The sequence below is a fragment of the Carassius auratus genome, chromosome 35 (genome assembly GCF_003368295.1).
Source record: "Carassius auratus strain Wakin chromosome 35, ASM336829v1, whole genome shotgun sequence".
Classification (NCBI taxonomy): domain Eukaryota; kingdom Metazoa; phylum Chordata; class Actinopteri; order Cypriniformes; family Cyprinidae; genus Carassius; species Carassius auratus.
In genome coordinates, this window is record NC_039277.1 from 2,732,192 (window position 1) to 2,751,869 (window position 19,678).

The window sequence follows — 19,678 nt, forward strand, 5'->3', positions numbered from 1 at the left end:
CCTGACTTATAAGGCACAGGGTGTGCCCTGCCCATTCAGGTTGTGAGCATACTCAACTAGAAGTGTTGCATCCTCCTGGGCGCTGACTCGTGGCACCTCGCTGACAGATATTTGTAGAGCTGCGGGCTGGGCGGCCCCTAATACGTTCACTAGGTTCTATAGCCTTCGTGTAGAGCCGGTATCCTCATGTGTTCTCACCTCAAACGGGTAGTGGTACTGAGAGGCCCCGGTTAGTGTTGGCTTGCTTAAACTGCTCCAGAGTGTCCATACTGTAGACCCCCCTTTCTCAAATCTTACCCTGGGGGTCCAATGCACTGCAGAGTTTAGCTCCAAGCCTGATCAAAGTCACCTGCCTGTGATTTTCTAATGATCCCAAAGACATTGATTGGCATTGCTTAGCATGCTCAGGTGTGTTTGATTAGGGTTAGATCTAAACTCTGCTGGAAAGTGGATCTCGAGGTCCAGATTTGAGGATCTGGATCCCCGCTGTAGACCCTGTTGAGATCCTCCATCAGCCTAGGCAGCTGGACGCGGCAGAACGTCCGGCGCCAGGCCTTCATGATGAATCCGTGAGAACCATGGGAGGCTGGGTTCCATATTGAGACCTAAGCGGTAATTGTAGGTGTATAGTCCACGGTATAGCCTTAGAGCCTGTCTTTCCCCTGCAGACTTCTGCCTTCCCAAGATGGTTTTAATCACCTCAAATTTCTCCATATACACCTAAACGGATGCTATATGTGTATTTGCTCTCGAGACCTCCTTCAGGAAGGATGGGGCTTCCGCAGCATCCCTGTTCCAAGCAGAATGGATATGTTTTCCCAGTGTTATCCAATCTCATCCAGTGAAGTAGTGCTTTGACAATGGTGAGTGGAACTACTTGTTCCGAACCCCAGCCTACACCTAATAGGGGCACAGGCGGCTCGCACAGAGCACTGGAAGGGGCAGCACCCATGGCACTTTGGTAGATCCCATTTTGCATCGGTCACCGACGTGGCGTCATGAGTAACCGTCTGAAAGGGAAAGTCTCGGTTACGTATGGTAACTCTCGTTCCCTAAAGGAGGGAACGGAGACGCCATGCCCCATCGCCATGGTTGCTGTACCGCCGCTGAGCTGCAGGGTCTCCAGCTCGGCTCCTCAGCAAAAACCTGGTATGCATTGTACCTTCTTATACTCATGCTGTGATCAGCGGCAGCTGGATGCAATAATTTCATGCCAATGTGCATTGGCTCATTTAATTCTATCGAAGCGATATCCCATTTTGCGTCGGTCACCAACGTGGCGTCTCCATTGCCTCCTCCTGGGTTACCATACGTAATCAAGACGTTTTATGGCTTATAACTGCTTCTCAGTAAACATATCCTTCAGTAGGGCTTTTGGGAGCAATGTTGATTAAAAATGTGATCAGTTAATTAGCCTTATACTTACAAAGATACCTAATTTCAAAATCAACATTTGCATGCTATGTACTGTATATGTGTTGGAGTACTGCGTTGTTAGCTTAGCAACATGCTAATATCAGACACACTTGTGCCAAGTCTCTTCATGAGTAGTGCTATTTGTATGCCATATGGAGTAGCAGCCTATCTAGGGTGCTGTAGTCATTTATAAGGTCCTGTTTCATTTCATGGTGCCTTTTTATGCAACGAGGCAGCTCAGGTTTTTGGAACAGATTAAATGTAATATTTAGTCTAATTTTAATAGCAGCAAGATCAGCCCTTTGTTATTAATTTGCTAAAGACATTTCAAGCAAACTTGATGTGTATGTGTCTGAAAAATGCACATTTATGGTTCTGAAATGTCTGCTCTTAAAGTTACATTATGACTGTGTTAAGAATCATTCAAACAGCATTAAACAACCACTATAAAATTTGAGTTGCAATTTGTTGAACTCCCTGTCTGTCTGTCTCGTGATAAATATTTTAACTGGAGTTTAATTGTTTAGTCTGGCACTCTTATGTCAAGACCCACCAATTCCAGGAAGTTCTCATCTTTTCCTTTCTTTTGCAATCACACTTGAATTGTTTAAGATATTTCTTTAAATATTAGTTTTGTTAACCCGCTCAAATTTTCCCCAAAAAAAAAAAAAAAAAAAAGATTTTCAAAATTTCTCCTTTTAGAACTTTAAGCGTCTCTCTTTTCATCTAATATTTTTTATTTTATTTTAGCTTTTTCAATTGACAAAAACAATGTTAAATAGCTTTAGTTAAAAAATAACTCTGCTCACCAGCTTAATTCTGGGTTTTACTGGTTAACATTAGCCTTGCTGGAATATATCCTAGCTACACCATCTGGTCCTAAAAATACTTTCTACATTCACGAAAATTCAATAAAATATTCAATGAACAATGCGAAAAAATTCAATAATATTATTAGTAAACAGCATATGCACGTAACAGAACTGTTTCAAGGTCACTAACATTATATTTAAATGTATAATAATAATTTTTTTTTTTTTGGGGGGGGGGGGGGGGGGTTGATCAGATGGTATAGTTACATCATCTTTCACCAGGGGCTAAAAGGGCCTTGCTAACCAGGCTTTTTCAGGAGGGAATGCAAAGCTCTTGTCTTTTTAAGGTCTTTTCTCTGTCTTGTATGCAGATGAGTAATAGCAGTAAAGCTGGAGCCTCATTAATTTAGAGCATGACTGAGCAAACCTCATTTGCTGTCGGCTGTGTTTACTCACGGGGATGCATTAGCACTCCACCTGCCAATTTCCAGAGTGTGAATCAACGGATATATCACCTGTTCTTCGCAACAGTTTCCAAGGCCATCATCATCCTGGCCTGTTAGCCATAACTCATCTTACGATGCTGCTCAGAGTTTTATGTAACACTCTTCAATTTGATGTAAACAAGATGTTGGACAAGTATTCTTTTGTCCAAATATCTGGAAAAGTGTGACATTCATTTGTTTTGCTAATTGCATTCACTTTGATATCTAATGCTATGACATTTAGACATTTTTAAGTGTGACTCAAGTGCCCAAATATGTTTGGAGGTCACTGTATTAATTTTTTTTATTTATAGAAAAAGCCCCCCAAAAAAGTGCGTTCCACAGCTCATAGACAGCCCGATGATGTGTAAAACAGCTACTGATGCTATTATTTTGATTGAGGTAGTGTGTATGCCAATATCAAATTCATACCTTACCATCTGATCGCATACCATTTTGGCAAAACCTATTATGAGTGAGTTTCATCTGGTTTTGTTCCAGCATCCAAAATGTACACTGGATATGGAGTAGCAACACTCCCAAATGTATCATATAATTAATGTAACCTGGGTCATAAGTTTTCAAGATGAAGCATGTCAGTGTTGGCATTCTGCCTTACTTCTGTCAAGATACAGATGTATTTAGGCCAAAATATCACAGAGTTTGATTAGATGCAAATTTTGAAATCCAACAACAACATTTTTTTTTCTTTTTTTAGACTATGTATCCAACTACGCAGAGTTACTTTATTTAGCAATTCACCCTTCGCCAGGAGTTTGATTGACAGGTGATGTGACCAATCATAATGCAGAAACTGCCATTTTGTAAGACAGGAAAAGTGGATTAGCATCGGTGGACTTGAACATAAAAGAATGGTGTGAATTTGTGCTGTAACTAGTAAAGAGGAAGAAATGATTGATTATGCATCACTGTCATGGGAATTATGCAAATGTGTTACCCAGTGATGCATAACGTGTATGTAAAATAATATATATTTATATTTTCTATCGAGAATTCAAAATACAGAACTATGGCAAAGAACATATCGTTATAAATGGCAGTTTAATGTTAGATTTTGCATTTATGTTTAAGTTTTGTGAGACATAAATCATTATTGTTGCTAACAGATTGCTCATGATAATGTTTAGTAAAACAGATTTTTATATACGAGTTTATAAATAGAACCAGAATGTTTACAAAAATATCACTGATTTGTTGTTTGTAGCTATTGAATATATTTGAAGTACTGAAAAAAATGTCATAAAATTGTTATGATTCTTAACCCTAGGTGCAATCTGGCAGTGGAAAACCACTGCTTTAGAAAGTCAGAATAAAGTTCTTTATAGCTATTTTTGGTAAGTTTGAAGCAATTGTGAGCACAAATGACTCCAGGCTACTTCAGTTATATGTTTACTTATATATTGCATGTTCGCCACTGTGTTTCTGGCTATATTAAAAATACAGATTCAATATCTGGAATTATACCTTTATCCAAATATTCAAGCCTTCCATAGGTATCTAAGATGTTACCTTATGTATCACGCCACTCAAACAATCTACTGTAAATCAATATTTGCCATCTTAACCTCTTGCATTTTCTATAAATCATTTCAAGGCATTGCTGAGTTTGTTACAACAATTGATTTTAGCGTAACGACCTCACACATTATATTAAGATGTCGATTAGTGACTGCAGGAGTGTATCTCAGGAGAAACTGTTGGCATACAGTGTATGTTCTCAATCTGGAGCTCTTTCTAAGCTTATGCAGGCTCCCAAAATCATAATAAGCATTTCCAGTTGGACGGTACTGAGGCGAGGCTCAAAGCTATGCTTTTCGGTTCTCCAAAAGTCATATGTCACAAATTACAGTTTGGGCTTGACGTGACCTCAGTTTAAATCATAAAGACACAAATCGAAACCCATATGTCAGCGATTCTGAGACTGATACTGTAAAGCATTGTCAATTATTCTACAAATGTTATCTTCATGCAAATGTTTTTTCTCAAATAGTAAAGAAAACCAGACTGTAATAAATGATTATTCACTGTGGGGTGCAAAGAAAATGTGAGAAAATAAAATGTATTTGACCTGATTCGAAAATTATAGGTTAGCATTTGAGCATGGTATGGTGTGCATATTGTGGAAGAAACATGCTGGAAGTTTATGTCTTCTGCTTTAATCTATGATGACATGAAGTATTTATTATGTGTCACCATTGATACTATTATTACAAAGCAGCACATGTCAGAAACAGCTCCTTTCACAACAGACTTTTGACATTTCATCCGTTATTGCCATGAATAAAACAGATATCTCATGTAGCGCTTTCTTAATGTTCATGTGCATTTCACATTTTGCTGAATTATGTCATTTGTTTCACACCTGCTTTTCTAAAAATCCTAATAATAAGCTGTTTAATAGCACGTTCAATTGTGACAACTTAACCCATGTATTGTGACAATGGAGTGTATGTTTTTTAATAGAGGTGGAAATGTTTTTATTGTTTTTACCAAGCCACTGGTTTCCACCTGAATGACTTCAATTCACCCAGGTGAACCAAATGTGATAAAACCCATCCACTTATTATAAGCCACAGAATATTAGATATTCCCCCGGATATATTTTAAGTGTTTGACCCTTTTGCTTCTTTAAGCCACACCATATTACTAGGTTTCCTACCCAGATAAATAAAATGTTTTTATTTTGTTTTGCTTTGCTTTGTTGTGCTTTGCTTGGTTTGCTTTGCATTGCTTGGTTTTGTTTGGTTATGTTTTGTTTTGTTTTGTTTTGCTTGGTTTTGTTTTGCTTTGCTTTGCTTTACTTGGTTTTGTTTGGTTTTGTTTGGTTTTGCTTTGCTTTGCTTGATTTTGTTTTGCTTTGCTTGTTTTCTTTTGGTTTTGCTTTGCTTTGCTTGGTTTTGTTTGGTTTTGTTTTGCTTTGCTTTGCTTTGCTTTGGTTGGTTTTATTTTGCTTTGCTTTGCTTTGCTTTATTTTGCTTTGCTTGGTTTTGTTTGGTTTTGTTTTGCTTTGCTTTGCTTTGCTTTGCTTTATTTTGCTTTGCTTGGTTTTGTTTGGTTTTGTTTTGCTTTGCTTTGCTTTGCTTTGCTTTGCTTTGCTTTGGTTGGTTTTATTTTGCTTTGCTTTGCTTTGCTTTGCTTTGCTTTGCTTTGGTTGGTTTTGTTTGGCTTTGCTTTGCTTGGTTTTGTTTTGCTTTGCTTTGTGGTTAGCTGTTTTTAGCACATACATTTCCTAGCTAAAATACTTTGTGCATCTGAAGCACTCCTTTCCCAGTTTTAAAAGTGAAATGTAAAATATATATATATATATATATATATATATATATATATATACATATATATATATATATATATATACATATATATATATATATATATATATATATATATATATATATATATATATATATATATATATATATATATATATTTTGTCGTTGTTGTTGTGTTTTAAGCAGAATAAAAAGCAAAACAAATTTGATTCTGTAAATTAAGTATAATGAACTATGCAAAAAGCAACATCCCCATCATGTTTTATAATACCCCCAAATCAAAATCAAACACTTATAATTCACATCTTCATGTCTTGTCGATAAAGAATGATAACTGTTCTAAATTCCCTATGTGTGTTTATAGTGGAAGGACTATTATTATGAATGTGTGCCGCTAGTTTTTGTGAGTTCCGCTATTCCGGTTTCACTTTCATTTTCAATAGCCGATTGCTCCGCCATTTTCATCAGGTGTTAATGTGCGTGATTGCATGTAAGTTTATTGAATCATTCCTGATTATAGGTCAGCTATGTTAATTTCGTTGTTGTGTTTAAATATTCAACTTGTGTAATCGAACTTTACATTGTTTATAATGTTGTTATATTTAAGATATACCGTGATTCAAATGTGTATGCTCATTACCGTTAATCCTCTCATGTTGATTAATGTATAATGTGACAGTAGAAAGTTGTTAGTTCCATTACACGTCTGTAATTTACATTTAGCAGATGTAAACTGATGTTTGTTTATTCTGTTTATTTCAGAAAGACCACATTTAACACTTTGTGGCCATAACTTGTACAATATCCAGTCTAATTGGAGCAATGTTGTGCCATCTGCTGTGAACCCTAAAATACTTCAGATAAAGAGTTGAACAGTGCCCTGTCTCCTGTCACACTTCTTACCGGAGTCCCGTGGTGGATTAGCATCAACACCCCTACCGATCTATCAGTCCCGTTCATTTTGGTCCTTCGAGCCGGATGCTATATTCACTTCGGTGATATGGAGCAACAGAGCCTACTTCATTCCCCTGATACGACACACGGTGTTCGCACACAGGCGAGAGCACGTCAGCTTTCCACACGTCTGCAAGCTTATGATGTAGCTTTGCCGAAGTCTCTCATACCAGACCCTGTTCTTCACGAAACTTCATACCACCTACCAAGGATGGATTCTCCCGCAGCACAGTTCGACCTCAGTGGACAGGCTGAGCCAGTCTCGACTGTGGAGCAGCTGCCCATGGGTGATCTATCGCTGGTGCAGTATGGAGAAGTGTCCGCTATGAGTCATCAGTTGGATGTTGAGAGATCTGTCGGTCATCTTAGCTCTTCAGTAGCTCCTCCAGGGTATCACAGCCCATCCGAGTGTGATTCATTCAGTAGTGGTGCTGCATCACCCATATTCCAGGTAGATGTACGAGCCCAAACTACTTCACCACCTGTAGTCAGACCAAAGGCTACTGCAGTCTCATCTGTCCCGCTTCCGCATTTAGGCCAGTCATTTCAAGCTCAGACAGCCCACATTGATATTTCTCAGCAGTCAGTTTTGTGGCACGTAACACAAGGCACCCTTCCTGCTGCATATGGTACTACTTCGACATATCGTGGTGCTCCCCCCTTATCTGTACCACATGTAACGCCACAGCAGGGGGTTCTGTTCAGCACAGTAGATTCTACATGTCAGCTTACCTCATCACTGCCACATACTGTTACTTCAGTGAAGCTGCCTTTGACCACTACAGCGTATAGGCCTTTAGTGCCCCCTGTATATCAGTTACAGGCTCACATGCCGAGCCAAGCCACACGGCAGTCGTTCGCTGTCTCTGACCCGTATCGCCCTCCTCTACAGACTGCTGGGTATCACCCTGCTCAGCCTCCCGTCCACACTCCTGTGCAGCCTGGGTATCCCCCTTCAGTGGTTCGCCAGCCACCACCTCCTTTTCCAGTTTACCAGCCTCTGCCAGTTACACCCCAGCTACAACCAGTTCCAATTCCAGCCTTGCCTAAGCTTGTGAACGATAGTGAGAGGGAGTTCACAGACCTGAAGATGGCCTTGGATAATCTTCTCAATCCTCACACGGAGCTTACAGAGCACTATAAATACAGGGTACTGATGGAGCAGTTGGTTCTTGAGGAAGCTAGGTTAATTGCCCAAGCATGCCGACATCATCCTGCGCCCTATATGGCAGCTATGATAGCATTGCAACGACAGTATGGCCAGCCTCATCAACTGGCACAGAGCGAGATCGCAGCCTTGCTGAACTCACCTGATATTAGAGTTGGTGATTCAAAGGCCTTTCAGAGTTTTGCACTCAATGTTGACTTACTAGTTGGTATGCTGATGTCACTCGAGGGGCCACAGGGCCGAGAGCTCTCTTGTACAGAGCATGTCGATAGATTACTCAGTAAGTTGCCCAAACACTACCGAGACAGCTTTATAGAGCATTTACAGTTACGAGGCCGATTGCACACTGACAGCCTAAATCCATATAACCTGCATGACCTTGCTGACTGGTTGAAGGTCAAGGCGGAAGCGCAGCGTTTATCTACCAAGATGGTGCAGCGCTACCAGACAGAGAGAGTACAGGTCTCACGTAAGGACCGCCAGTCTGTACCCAAGCCCCAGACTCGATCCACTGCAGTCTATCATGGAAGTGAACAGCCCATGGAAGCTAGCACAGGGCAGTCTGTCCATACCAATGCTGCTAATTCTCAGTCATCGGCCAGGAGACTGAAGCGTTTGTGTCTGTTCTGTAAGAGTCAGGAGCATTACCTGTCACAGTGTAGCAAAATCACTGAGTGCTCACCTGATCAGATTCTGAAGTGGATAAAGGATGGGAAAAGATGCTGGAAATGTGGACGCACAAGTCATAAATGGGAGGAATGTACTCTGAAGAAGCCCTGCAGGGATTGTGGTAATATACATCTCGGAGTGCTGCATTCCATTGCCCAGGATGGTCCTAGCAGTGTGCTGCTGACAACTTCTCACGAGCGTGCATATCTCACTTCTCCTAGTTTCACGGGTCGTGTGTACTTGAAAGTAGTTCCAGTGCTTCTGTGGAGAGGCAAGAGGTCTATTTCAACTTACGCTATCTTGGATGATGGGGCTCAGCGGAGTATCATCCTTCCTGCAGCTGTCCAGCAACTTGGTATTGATGGAAGAGAAGAGATTATGGCCCTTCGTACCATCCGACATGACATCACAGAATTGAAGGGGCAGTCAATTGACTTGCTGCTTTCCCCACAGTCAAGGCCAGAGGAGAAGCACAGCCTTACAGGTATCTTCACCGCGCCTCTCCTCACGCTTACCGAGCAAACCTACCCTATCAAGAGGCTCCAGCGATGTTATCACCATCTCAGAGGGATACCCATTCCATCTTTTGCTAGGGTCCAACCCTTAATTTTAATTGGGTCTGATTATCCTACATTAATTACCCCAAAGGAGCCCATCAGATTGGGCCCAGCGGGCGGACCAGTCGCTGTACGCACGCAGCTCGGTTGGGTCCTCCAGGGACCAGATGGATTGCTCCCACATCAGATACCTTCATCTCAGTGTTTGTTCACTTCTCTTACACCACTGCGAGATCCTGTCTATCAGCATGTTGAACGACTCTGGCAGCTTGATGTCCTTCCATCTCGCAGCGAGAAAGTGATAACTCGGTCTAAACATGATCAGATGGCTGCAGACATGTTGGAGACCAAGACGCGACGAGTAGAAGTTGACGGAGTCTGGCGTTACGCTACTCCACTCCTTCGTGCGCCAAACGCTCCACCGCTGAAGGGGACTATGGAATCCGTTTTGTCCAGCCTCAGGAACACTGAGAAACACCTGAGTAGAGACCCTGAGAGGGCTAAGGTGTACGAAGCTGAAATACAGAAGCTCCTTGATTCAGGGTATGTTATCAGGGTACCATCAGAAGGCCAGCATGTAGACGAGGAGTCGTGGTTCATACCACACCACCTCGTGCAGCATAATGACAAATACAGGTTGGTCTTCAATTGTTCCTTTGTCTACCAAGGTGTGTCTCTGAACCAACAGTTGCTTCCAGGTCCTACCCTCGGTGCCTCACTGCTAGGAGTACTTGTGCGGTTCCGGCAGTACGCGGTCGCCATCAGTGGGGATATACGTGGTATGTTCCACCAAGTGAGACTCCTACCAGAGGATAGACCCCTTCTGAGGTTCATCTGGAGGAACATGCGCAGAAAGGACCCGCCAGACATCTATGAATGGCAAGTCTTGCCTTTCGGGACGACCTGCAGCCCCTGCTGCGCCACCTTCGCGCTGCAGATGCACGTTCGCTGCCAGCAGTTCGGCAATGAGGAAGTATTGCAGTCCATAGAGCGGAGCTTCTACGTGGACAACTGCCTACAGAGCCTTCCCACTGCTGAGGAAGCCAAGCGACTAATTGACAAGATGAGGCCTCTCTTAGCCTCCGGGGGCTTTGAAATCAGACAGTGGGCCACTAATATCCCTTCTGTTGTCCAGCAACTCCCATCTAAGGCTCGTTCAGAGAGCATTGAATTGTGGTTACGGCAAAATCATTCAGACCCGTTGGAGCCGGCTCTTGGCTTAATGTGGCACTGCCTAGAAGACAGCCTGGGTTACAGGCATCGTACACTAGCAGAGGATCATCCGACCATGAGGTATATTTATAAGGTCTTGGCAACGCAATATGACCCTCTAGGATTCTCCATTCCTTTCACCACCCGTGCCAAGGTTCTCGTTCAGAGACTCTGGAACAAACCGAGAGATTGGGATGATCCGAATCTTCCTGCAGACCTGCTGGAGAAGTGGACCGTATGGGAGAAGGAGCTGCCTGATCTCTATAAGCTCACACTTCCAAGGTGCTATCTTCCTGCTGACTTTGATGTGGAGAAATCAAAATTAAGCCTTCATGTGTTTGGCGATGCATCCGAGGTTGCCTATGGGTCGGTGGCTTATCTCCGTGCAGAGCAACACGGTAAGATCCACACTACCTTTGTCATGGCTCGCTCTAGGGTAGCCCCCAAGCGTCAACTGTCGATGCCACGTCTCGAGCTGTGTGCAGCATTGACTAGCGCTCAGCTTGCACAGTTTCTCAAACAGGAGCTAACTATTGCCATAGAGACAGTGACATTATGGACTGATTCGACTACAGTACTGACCTGGATCCAGTCTGAGTCCTGTAGATACAAAGTGTTCGTCGGGACAAGAGTGGCAGAAATACAAGAGTTGACTGAGCTCCACTCTTGGCGATACGTTGACTCCTCAAATAACCCGGCGGACGATATTACCAGAGGGAGAACGCTCAAGGAGCTGGCTAACTCTGACATGTGGAGTCGAGGCCCAGGATTCCTCCGTGAACCGCCAGATCATTGGCCAGTCAAGCCCCTTGCAGAGGCCCGAGAGGATACCTCAGAAACAAGGAAAGCTGTTTTCTGTGGATTAGTCACAGACGATCGAAATCCAGACATGCCTGATGCATCTCAGTATACTTCTTGGAGTGCCTTAGTCGACGCGACCTACCGGTCCCTCCATGGGGCGGCCGCCCAAGATACTAGTAAAGCATCCTTAGAATACAGGCGTGCAGAAGCTCTTATCTTGAGTCAATGTCAGGAGGAGTCTTTCCCAGAGGAATTCAAGGCCTTAAAATCAGGGAACCAGGTGCCCACAGCCAGCCGTCTGAACACGCTTGCACCCGAGTTCGACCCTGAGTTCTGTCTAATTCGTGTGGGAGGTAGGCTACGCCGATTGGATGGCTTCAGCAAAACCGAGATACACCCAGTGGTTCTAGATCCCCATCATCAGGTGACAAAACTCATCGTTAAGCACTTCGATGAGCGTCTACTCCATCCAGGACCTGATAGGGTCTTCGCAGAGCTCCGTCGCCATTTCTGGATCCTAAGGGGCAGGCAAGCCATCAAACGACACCAGAGAGAGTGCATAGAATGTCAGAAGTGGAGAGCTAAGCCGACTCTACCTATTATGTCTGACTTACCCTCAGCTCGCCTAAGATTGTACCAACCCCCCTTCTCTACTGGAGTCGACTGCTTCGGGCCATTCATGGTTAAGATTGGCCGTCGGACGGAGAAGCGATGGGGCGTCATCTTCAAGTGCCTGACAACCAGATGCATTCACCTTGACCTGCTCAGCAGCATTGACACTGATGCATTCTTACTGGCATTAAGGCGCTTCATAGCACGCAGAGGAACCCCATCTGAGATCATATCAGATCAGGGTACTAACTTCCGGGGAGCCGAGACCGAACTGAGAGAAGCTTTCAAGGAGATGGAGCCCAGACTGCAGGAGCAGCTGGCTAGTTATCAGATCACTTTTAGGATGAATCCTCCCGCTGCACCCCACTTCGGAGGCGCATGGGAAAGGGAGATCCGATCTGTAAAGTCTGCACTGCGAGTAGTCATTGGGAGTCAGTCTGTGCCTGAGGATGTCCTACAGACTGTACTGATCGAAGTAGAGGGTATCCTGAACAGCAAGCCCTTGGGATACGTTTCATCCGACGTGGCAGACTTGGATCCAATTACCCCAAATATGCTTCTCATGGGGCGGCGAGACGCCTCGCTTCCCCAGGTGGTCTACACCCCTGAGCCCTTGTCCAAGCGTCGCTGGCGTCATTCCCAGACTATCATCGATCATTTCTGGTCTTACTTTACACGACACTACCTACCGGGTCTCCAGACTCGCCAGAAATGGCAGCGGGTAACTCAAGATCTAGCTGAGAACACGGTGGTCATGATAATCGACCCGCAGCTTCCCAGAGCCCAATGGCCAATTGGTCGGGTTGTCAAACTGATACCCAGTGCTGATGGACACGTCAGGTCAGCTCAAGTACAGGTCAATGATCGCCTATACCTACGACCTGTGGCCAAACTTGTCAGACTTCCGGCACTTCCGGACGGAGGTGAAGCGGACTCCAACGACTAGGGAATTTATCATTAGACATATTAGCTATGCTAATCTGGGGGCGGCTGTTCTAAATTCCCTATGTGTGTTTATAGTGGAAGGACTATTATTATGAATGTGTGCCGCTAGTTTTTGTGAGTTCCGCTATTCCGGTTTCACTTTCATTTTCAATAGCCGATTGCTCCGCCATTTTCATCAGGTGTTAATGTGCGTGATTGCATGTAAGTTTATTGAATCATTCCTGATTATAGGTCAGCTATGTTAATTTCGTTGTTGTGTTTAAATATTCAACTTGTGTAATCGAACTTTACATTGTTTATAATGTTGTTATATTTAAGATATACCGTGATTCAAATGTGTATGCTCATTACCGTTAATCCTCTCATGTTGATTAATGTATAATGTGACAGTAGAAAGTTGTTAGTTCCATTACACGTCTGTAATTTACATTTAGCAGATGTAAACTGATGTTTGTTTATTCTGTTTATTTCAGAAAGACCACATTTAACACTTTGTGGCCATAACTTGTACAATATCCAGTCTAATTGGAGCAATGTTGTGCCATCTGCTGTGAACCCTAAAATACTTCAGATAAAGAGTTGAACAGTGCCCTGTCTCCTGTCACACTTCTTACCGGAGTCCCGTGGTGGATTAGCATCAACACCCCTACCGATCTATCAGTCCCGTTCAATAACATTAATAATACACTCTATTACACATTATTTTGTCAATATTACAACTAGAGTGAAGATGCAGTTGAGTTTTACAACTTCTTAATGACAAGAAGTTGCCATTTTTAGAAAAACTTCATGATCCATGTTATCCAGCTTGATTTGAGAATGTTCCAAAAGAGCATCTTCAATGGAATCAACAATCTGGCCTTAGATACATGTCACTAACCTAGAAATATTTCAGAATGTTAAATGGCATTACCATTTTTATTCTATTTCCATTTTTAATTAAAAAAAAGCATTTTCGATGAATTCACACTGTGAAACTGTAATTCACCAGATCCGCAATAATAATATTAATAATATTGTCCTAATGATCCTCAGTTCACCATGTGGCTAATGCTTGCACAACACAATCAGAAGCCGCGACTCACCTCTCTGGAGCCCTTCATTCAGGCTGAAATACGCCAGAAAAACTATCAGTGGAATGTTTCTGAGGACCTTCATGTTCACCTCAGAATGTTCTGCTTTGAATCAGCTTTAAAATCCAGCGGTCAGCTTCATGTCATAGCTGTGAGATGCAGTCGCAGCAGATAGTAGTGTGTGTGTGTGTGTGTGCTGCAGACAGGCCCTGCGATCTGTGCACTCAGATCAAGACAGACAGGGCCAGCTGCTGGATTCGCTTACAGTGAGATGAAGGGGACGATACACAGAAAGTGTCTAGAAAATACCAACAATGCCATTTTTATAGCAGGGAACACAATGTGCACACGTAAAGGGTGTTGTTTAGTATCAGCAGTGTGTATATTTCCACAGAACATGTACTCCCACAATTCAGAGCTCATGATTTAGCATGAAAATGATGATTCACGCCATGAAGCGAATTGTACACTGTGAAATGAATGGATAAATACAATTATAAAAAGATTTTTCAAAGTAACAAATAAAACTGATTATTGTATGTTTTAGAAGAGGATACTATTTCTACTTCAACATGTAATGTTTAATGTGTTATTTGCTGTTTTCTCTGTAACTGTGAAATTTACTAGTATTTTTTGAGTGGAAAATTTAACTTTTTTATAAATGTATTTAGTTTTAGTTTTAAAAATAAACACCTGTCACATTGCCTGTGCTAATATCAGTAGCAACATTCAATGTAAAATGTATATGTTCACCGATGATTATTTATTAAACCTGTTTCAGTGGTATTTGCATATTTTCACACAGCTCATTTAGGATTCATGTTGTGATTTGGGATTCAAGTCAGTTATGTGTTTCTCTATGTGAGTTAGACATCACTCAGAAACGCTTGCCAGCCTTCCCTCACTCATAGCAATAGCATGACAGGCACAGCCTTTGCATTCAAGTCTCCTTTGTATGGAATGACCCACCTGTTGCTCACTGGCCTGTATGCACTGATTTATTTTAAGCTGGAGAGTGACATTTCCTAAAGTGACTGTTTATGTCCCCATCGTCTGTGCTTTTGCCTTGTATGGTTAATTGCAGTAGTAGATTTTATTCTGAATATGCATTATGCATAAGACCGTGTTCATAGTCAGCGTGTACATTCCTCCTAGGGTGAGTGCTAACGCTAAAGCTAACGGGCCACACAGTGAGCTATATGAGCATGTTAGCGAACTGCAGAATACACAACCTGATGGACTGTTTATTGTCGCAGGAATCTCAAGACAGTTCTCCAAAAATTCCATCAGTATCTGGACTTTGGAATGAGAGGAGCAAACACACAAACATTGCCAGTGCGTCCCACCTCGGCTTCTAAAATCACATCTCTGTTATGATGATCCCAGCATACAGACCACTCATCAGACGCAACAGACCAGCTCTGAAGCAGATTAAACCTGGCAACCAGGCACCATCTCTGCTGTTCAGAACTGTTTTGAGCACATTGACGGGCAAATGTTTATGGAGGCTGCAACAACAGATGACTCTATAAACATTTACATTACATTTAAAATGTATTCATTAGCAGACGCTTATATCAAAAGCGACTTACAAATGAGGACAGTGGAAGCAATCAAAATCAACAAAGAGCAATGACATATAAGTGGTATAACAAGTCTCAGTTAGATTAACACACTACATGAAGCAAGGGCTTTTATATAATATAATAAATAAAAAGAAAACAGATCAAATAAAAAAGAATAGAGCAAGCTAGTGTTAGAGGTCTTCACACACACACACACACAAAATTGCATAATAAATGAAAAGAAAATATAATACAAAAAGATTAGAAAGGCAGTTAGATTTTTTTTTTTTTAAGAATAGAATTAGAATAGTGAGTGTTAAAGTTAGAGGGTCAAATAAAGATGGAAGAGATGGGTTTTAAGTCGATTCTTGAAGATGGCTAAGGACTCAGCTGCTCGGATTGAGTTGGGGAGTTCATTCCACCAGGAGGGAACATTTAATTAAAAGTCCGTAAAAGTGACTTTGTGCTTCTTTGGGATGGTACAATCAAGCGACGTTCACTTGCAGAATGCAAGCTTCTAGAGGGCACATAAGTCTGAAGTAACAAATTTATGTAAATGGTTGCAGAGCCAGTGGTAGTTTTGTAGGCAAACATCAATGCCTTGAATTTTATGCGAGCAGCTATTGGAAGCCAGTGCAAATTGATAAACAAAGGTGTGATGTGTATTATTTTGGGCTCATTAAAAATGTATCTTGCTGCCGTGTCCTGGATTAATTGTAAAGGTTTGATAGAACTGGCTGGAAGACCTGCCAAGAGGGCATTGCAATAGTCCAGCCTGGACAGAACAAGAGCTTGAACAAGGAGTTGTGCAGCATGTTCTGAAAGAAAGGGCTGTCAAAGGTGCACAAACTGACAGTCACCACCATAAGCTACTACTAAATATTGTAGAAACATAATTTTCTGTAAAGTGTGTAACGAATTGTATTGTAAAAAGCGGTATACAAATAAATAAACTTGAAATAAACTTGAAAGGACTTGATCTTATAGATGTTGAATAAAGCAAATCTGCAGGATCGGACAGTTTTAGCAATGTGGTCTGAGAAAGTCAGCTGATCATCAATCATAACTCCAAGGCTTCTAGCTGTTTTTGAAGGAGTTATGGTTGATGTGCCTAACTGGATGGAGAAATTGTGATGAAACTATGGGTTTGCTGGAATCACAAGCAGTTCTGTCTCGGCAATGTTGAGTTGAATGTGATGGTCCATCATCCAGCAAGAAATGTCTGTTAGACAAGCATAGATGCGAATTGCTACCGTCGGATCACCAGGATGGAATGACAGTTGAGTGTCATCAGCATAGCAGTGGTATGAAAAGCCATGTTTCTGAATGACAGAACCTAATGATGCCATGTAGACAGAGAAGAGAAGTGGTCCAAGAACTGAGCCCTGAGGCACCCCAGTAGTTAGATGTTGTGACTTGGACACCTCACCTCTCCAAGATACTTTGAAGGACCTATCTGATAGGTAAGACTCAAACCATATGAACGCTGCTGAAGACCCGCGACTCTTCCTTCAGAACAGGTGGCAAAGCTGCTCTAAGTATAGCGAGGTCCAAACTGTTCCGAGCCATCAGAAAGGCAAAACGTGCACACGCTCAGAGAATCAACATTCACTTCAGCGACAGCGGAGACAACCCGGCACATGTGGCAGGGCATCCAGGCCATCGCTGACTACAAGCAAACACCATCTGCCTGAGACAATGATGCCTCTCTCCCAGATGCACTGAACCACCATGATGTGAGAGTTAACCCACGCAAGGATACTGGTTTAGACAACATTCTGGGGGAGTACTCCGTGGATGCGCAGACCAGCTAGCAGATGTCTTCAGCACCATTGTCCCTACGTGTCTCAAGACTTCTACCATCATCCTTATGCCGAAATGTCCTGCCTCAATGACTATCGGCCTGTCACACTCACACCCATCATCATTAAGCGCTTTAAGAGGCTGGTCATGAGGCACATCAAGTCTCTGCTGTCCCCCTCACTGGACCCCCAGTGATTACCCTGAATCTATGCCTACATTCACACATAACCCGTAAAGGTCCCGTAAAGAAATGTGACATCAGGATGTGACGTGTAATATACGACTCGAAAATGCTAGGCACGTTAACTTTCACTTAAGCTAGTGAACGATCTCAGGTTCAGCGCGGAAAGTGAGAAACTATCTGATCTCTGCTTCATTACAGGTTACAGAAAAGTTGCGCGATAACGTCCCTCATGATATGACACACCCTTTACGGTATAAGTTCTGGCTTTTGTTCACACAGCGCTCGTTCTGGGACTGAACCTGGCAATATTAATAGATCCCCGACCCACGATCAATCCTTGGACATGTTTGCTTTCACACAGAAGGTGACCCGACAATGTTCCTGCAATTTTCTGGGTCCAATGTGCAGTGGGAAAGGGGCAAAAGAGACCTCTCCAGTACGATTATACTGAGCACTGGGGCCCCCCAGGGCTCTGTGCTCAGTCCACTGCTGTTCACTCTTCTGACTCAAGACTGTGCAGCCATGCACAGATAAAAACACATCATCAAATTCGCAGATGACACAACTGTTGTATGTCTCATCAGCAACGGAGATGAGTCAGCATACAGAGAGGAGGTGCACCAACTTACAGTCTGGTGCAAAGTCAATAACCTGTCCCTGAATATGATCATCAAGAACACCAAATTCCTTTGTGTTCACCTAGCGGAGAGCCTTACCTGGTCTCTCAACACCAGCACTGTAGCAAGGAAAGCATAGCACCGTCTGTACTTCCTACGAAAGCTGAGGAAAGCACATCTCCCACCACCCATCCTCACCACTTTCTAAAAAAAAAGGACTATTGAGAGCATCCTGAATAGTTGTTTCACTGTCTGGTTTGGTAACTGCACCTCTGCAGTTCACAAGACCCTGCGGCGGTTAGTGAGGACAGCTGAGAAGATCATCAGGGTCCCTTTTCCCTCTATCTCAGACATTTACACCACATGCTGTACTCGTAAAGCCATCAGCATTGTAGGCGACCCCACACACCCCTTTCATAAACTTTTCACCCTCCTGCCATCTGGTACAGAAGTATCCGGGCCCTCACACTCAGATTATGACACAACTACTTCCCCCAAGCCATCTCTCAGCACTAGATGACTGAGGGGTTGAGAACTCATTCACACACTGGACTGATCTGAAGCACTCTCACACACATCCCGATCTATTATCTACCTCCGCACAAACAATTCTGCACATTTGTTCTTTCTCTACTGTTCTCTCAGTATGCACACATGCACTTTATGTAGTCCTGTGTAGTCTGTGTAAAACGTTTACAGTTAGTTTTTTACGTTTTTTTTTTTTTTGTACGTTTTTTTTTTTTTAGACTTCTTAGTTCTTATTTAACCTTTACTTAGCCTTTTTAATATAATTTAATTATGTCCAGTTTAGTTCTTTGCAGTCCTGTGTTGTGTGTTTTTTGTCTATGTAGCACCTTGGTCCTGAAGAAACACGGTCTCGTTTCACTGTATACTAACTCTATAGAGCTGGAATAACAATAAAGCTATACTCTGTCTCTCTGACTGACTCTGTTATAAAGAGAAATCTAATTATCACTTCTGAAATAACATTTGTTTTGACAGTTTTTGGTGGGGTTAGAACTGAGAATGCACTAAAGTACATGAGTCATTGAATCTATATTTTACTACGCTGTCTTAGACCTATGCTGACTTAATTCAGCTGGTGATGAGATTACAAAAGGTAGTGTAGGGAATTTGTTTTTCCTTTATTTATTATTATTATTATTATTATTATTATTATTATTTATTTATTTTTTATTTTTTTTGAGGCACAAGTAATGTTTATTCTCATTGTTTATGTCCAACAGATTAGACTCTTTTTTCATAAAGAATGTCTCTAATATAGAATTTATATTTATAAATTCTAAAGTCTGAGACCCCACTAAACATTCAAACGTGAAAATAAATCAAATCTTTCAGGATTCTGCAAATTGAAAAAACAAAAAAACATACGATGAAGAAGGGATATTTAGATACTGCAAATATTTGAATTACAAGTCACTAATCAAATGAAAGCAGGATTGTGACAGATTCCTTTGCTTCCATGAAACACATCAGATAAACAAAGTCTCTTAT

General features: G+C 42.2%; 2 protein-coding genes across 5 annotated transcripts in view; one reads left to right on the forward strand and one right to left on the reverse strand.

Annotated features, from left to right (window-relative positions):
• LOC113054029 (muscle, skeletal receptor tyrosine protein kinase-like) overlaps positions 1-14,358 on the reverse strand; it is a 34,609-nt gene extending 20,251 nt beyond the window's left edge. The window contains exon 1 of one of the 3 annotated variants that reach the window (XM_026219300.1): positions 14,007-14,358. In XM_026219300.1, the coding sequence (XP_026075085.1) occupies positions 14,007-14,079 (73 nt within the window). In that variant the 5' untranslated portion in view covers positions 14,080-14,358. The remainder of the gene's footprint in view (positions 1-14,006) is intronic. The other 2 variants (XM_026219301.1, XM_026219299.1) reach the window with 2 other exon arrangements.
• LOC113054028 (uncharacterized) lies at positions 6,356-13,616 on the forward strand. 2 transcript variants are annotated; one of them, XM_026219298.1, is made up of 3 exons: positions 6,356-6,493; positions 6,766-13,122; positions 13,395-13,616. In XM_026219298.1, the coding sequence occupies exon 2, from the start codon at positions 7,004-7,006 to the stop codon at positions 12,920-12,922; it is 5,919 nt and encodes a 1,972-aa protein (XP_026075083.1). In that variant the 5' UTR covers positions 6,356-6,493; positions 6,766-7,003; the 3' UTR covers positions 12,923-13,122; positions 13,395-13,616. The 2 variants fall into 2 exon arrangements, with proteins under 2 accessions (XP_026075083.1, XP_026075082.1); XM_026219297.1 differs by lacking the exon at positions 6,356-6,493 and having other exon boundaries at positions 6,525-13,122.
• Positions 14,359-19,678: the final 5,320 nt, after the last annotated feature.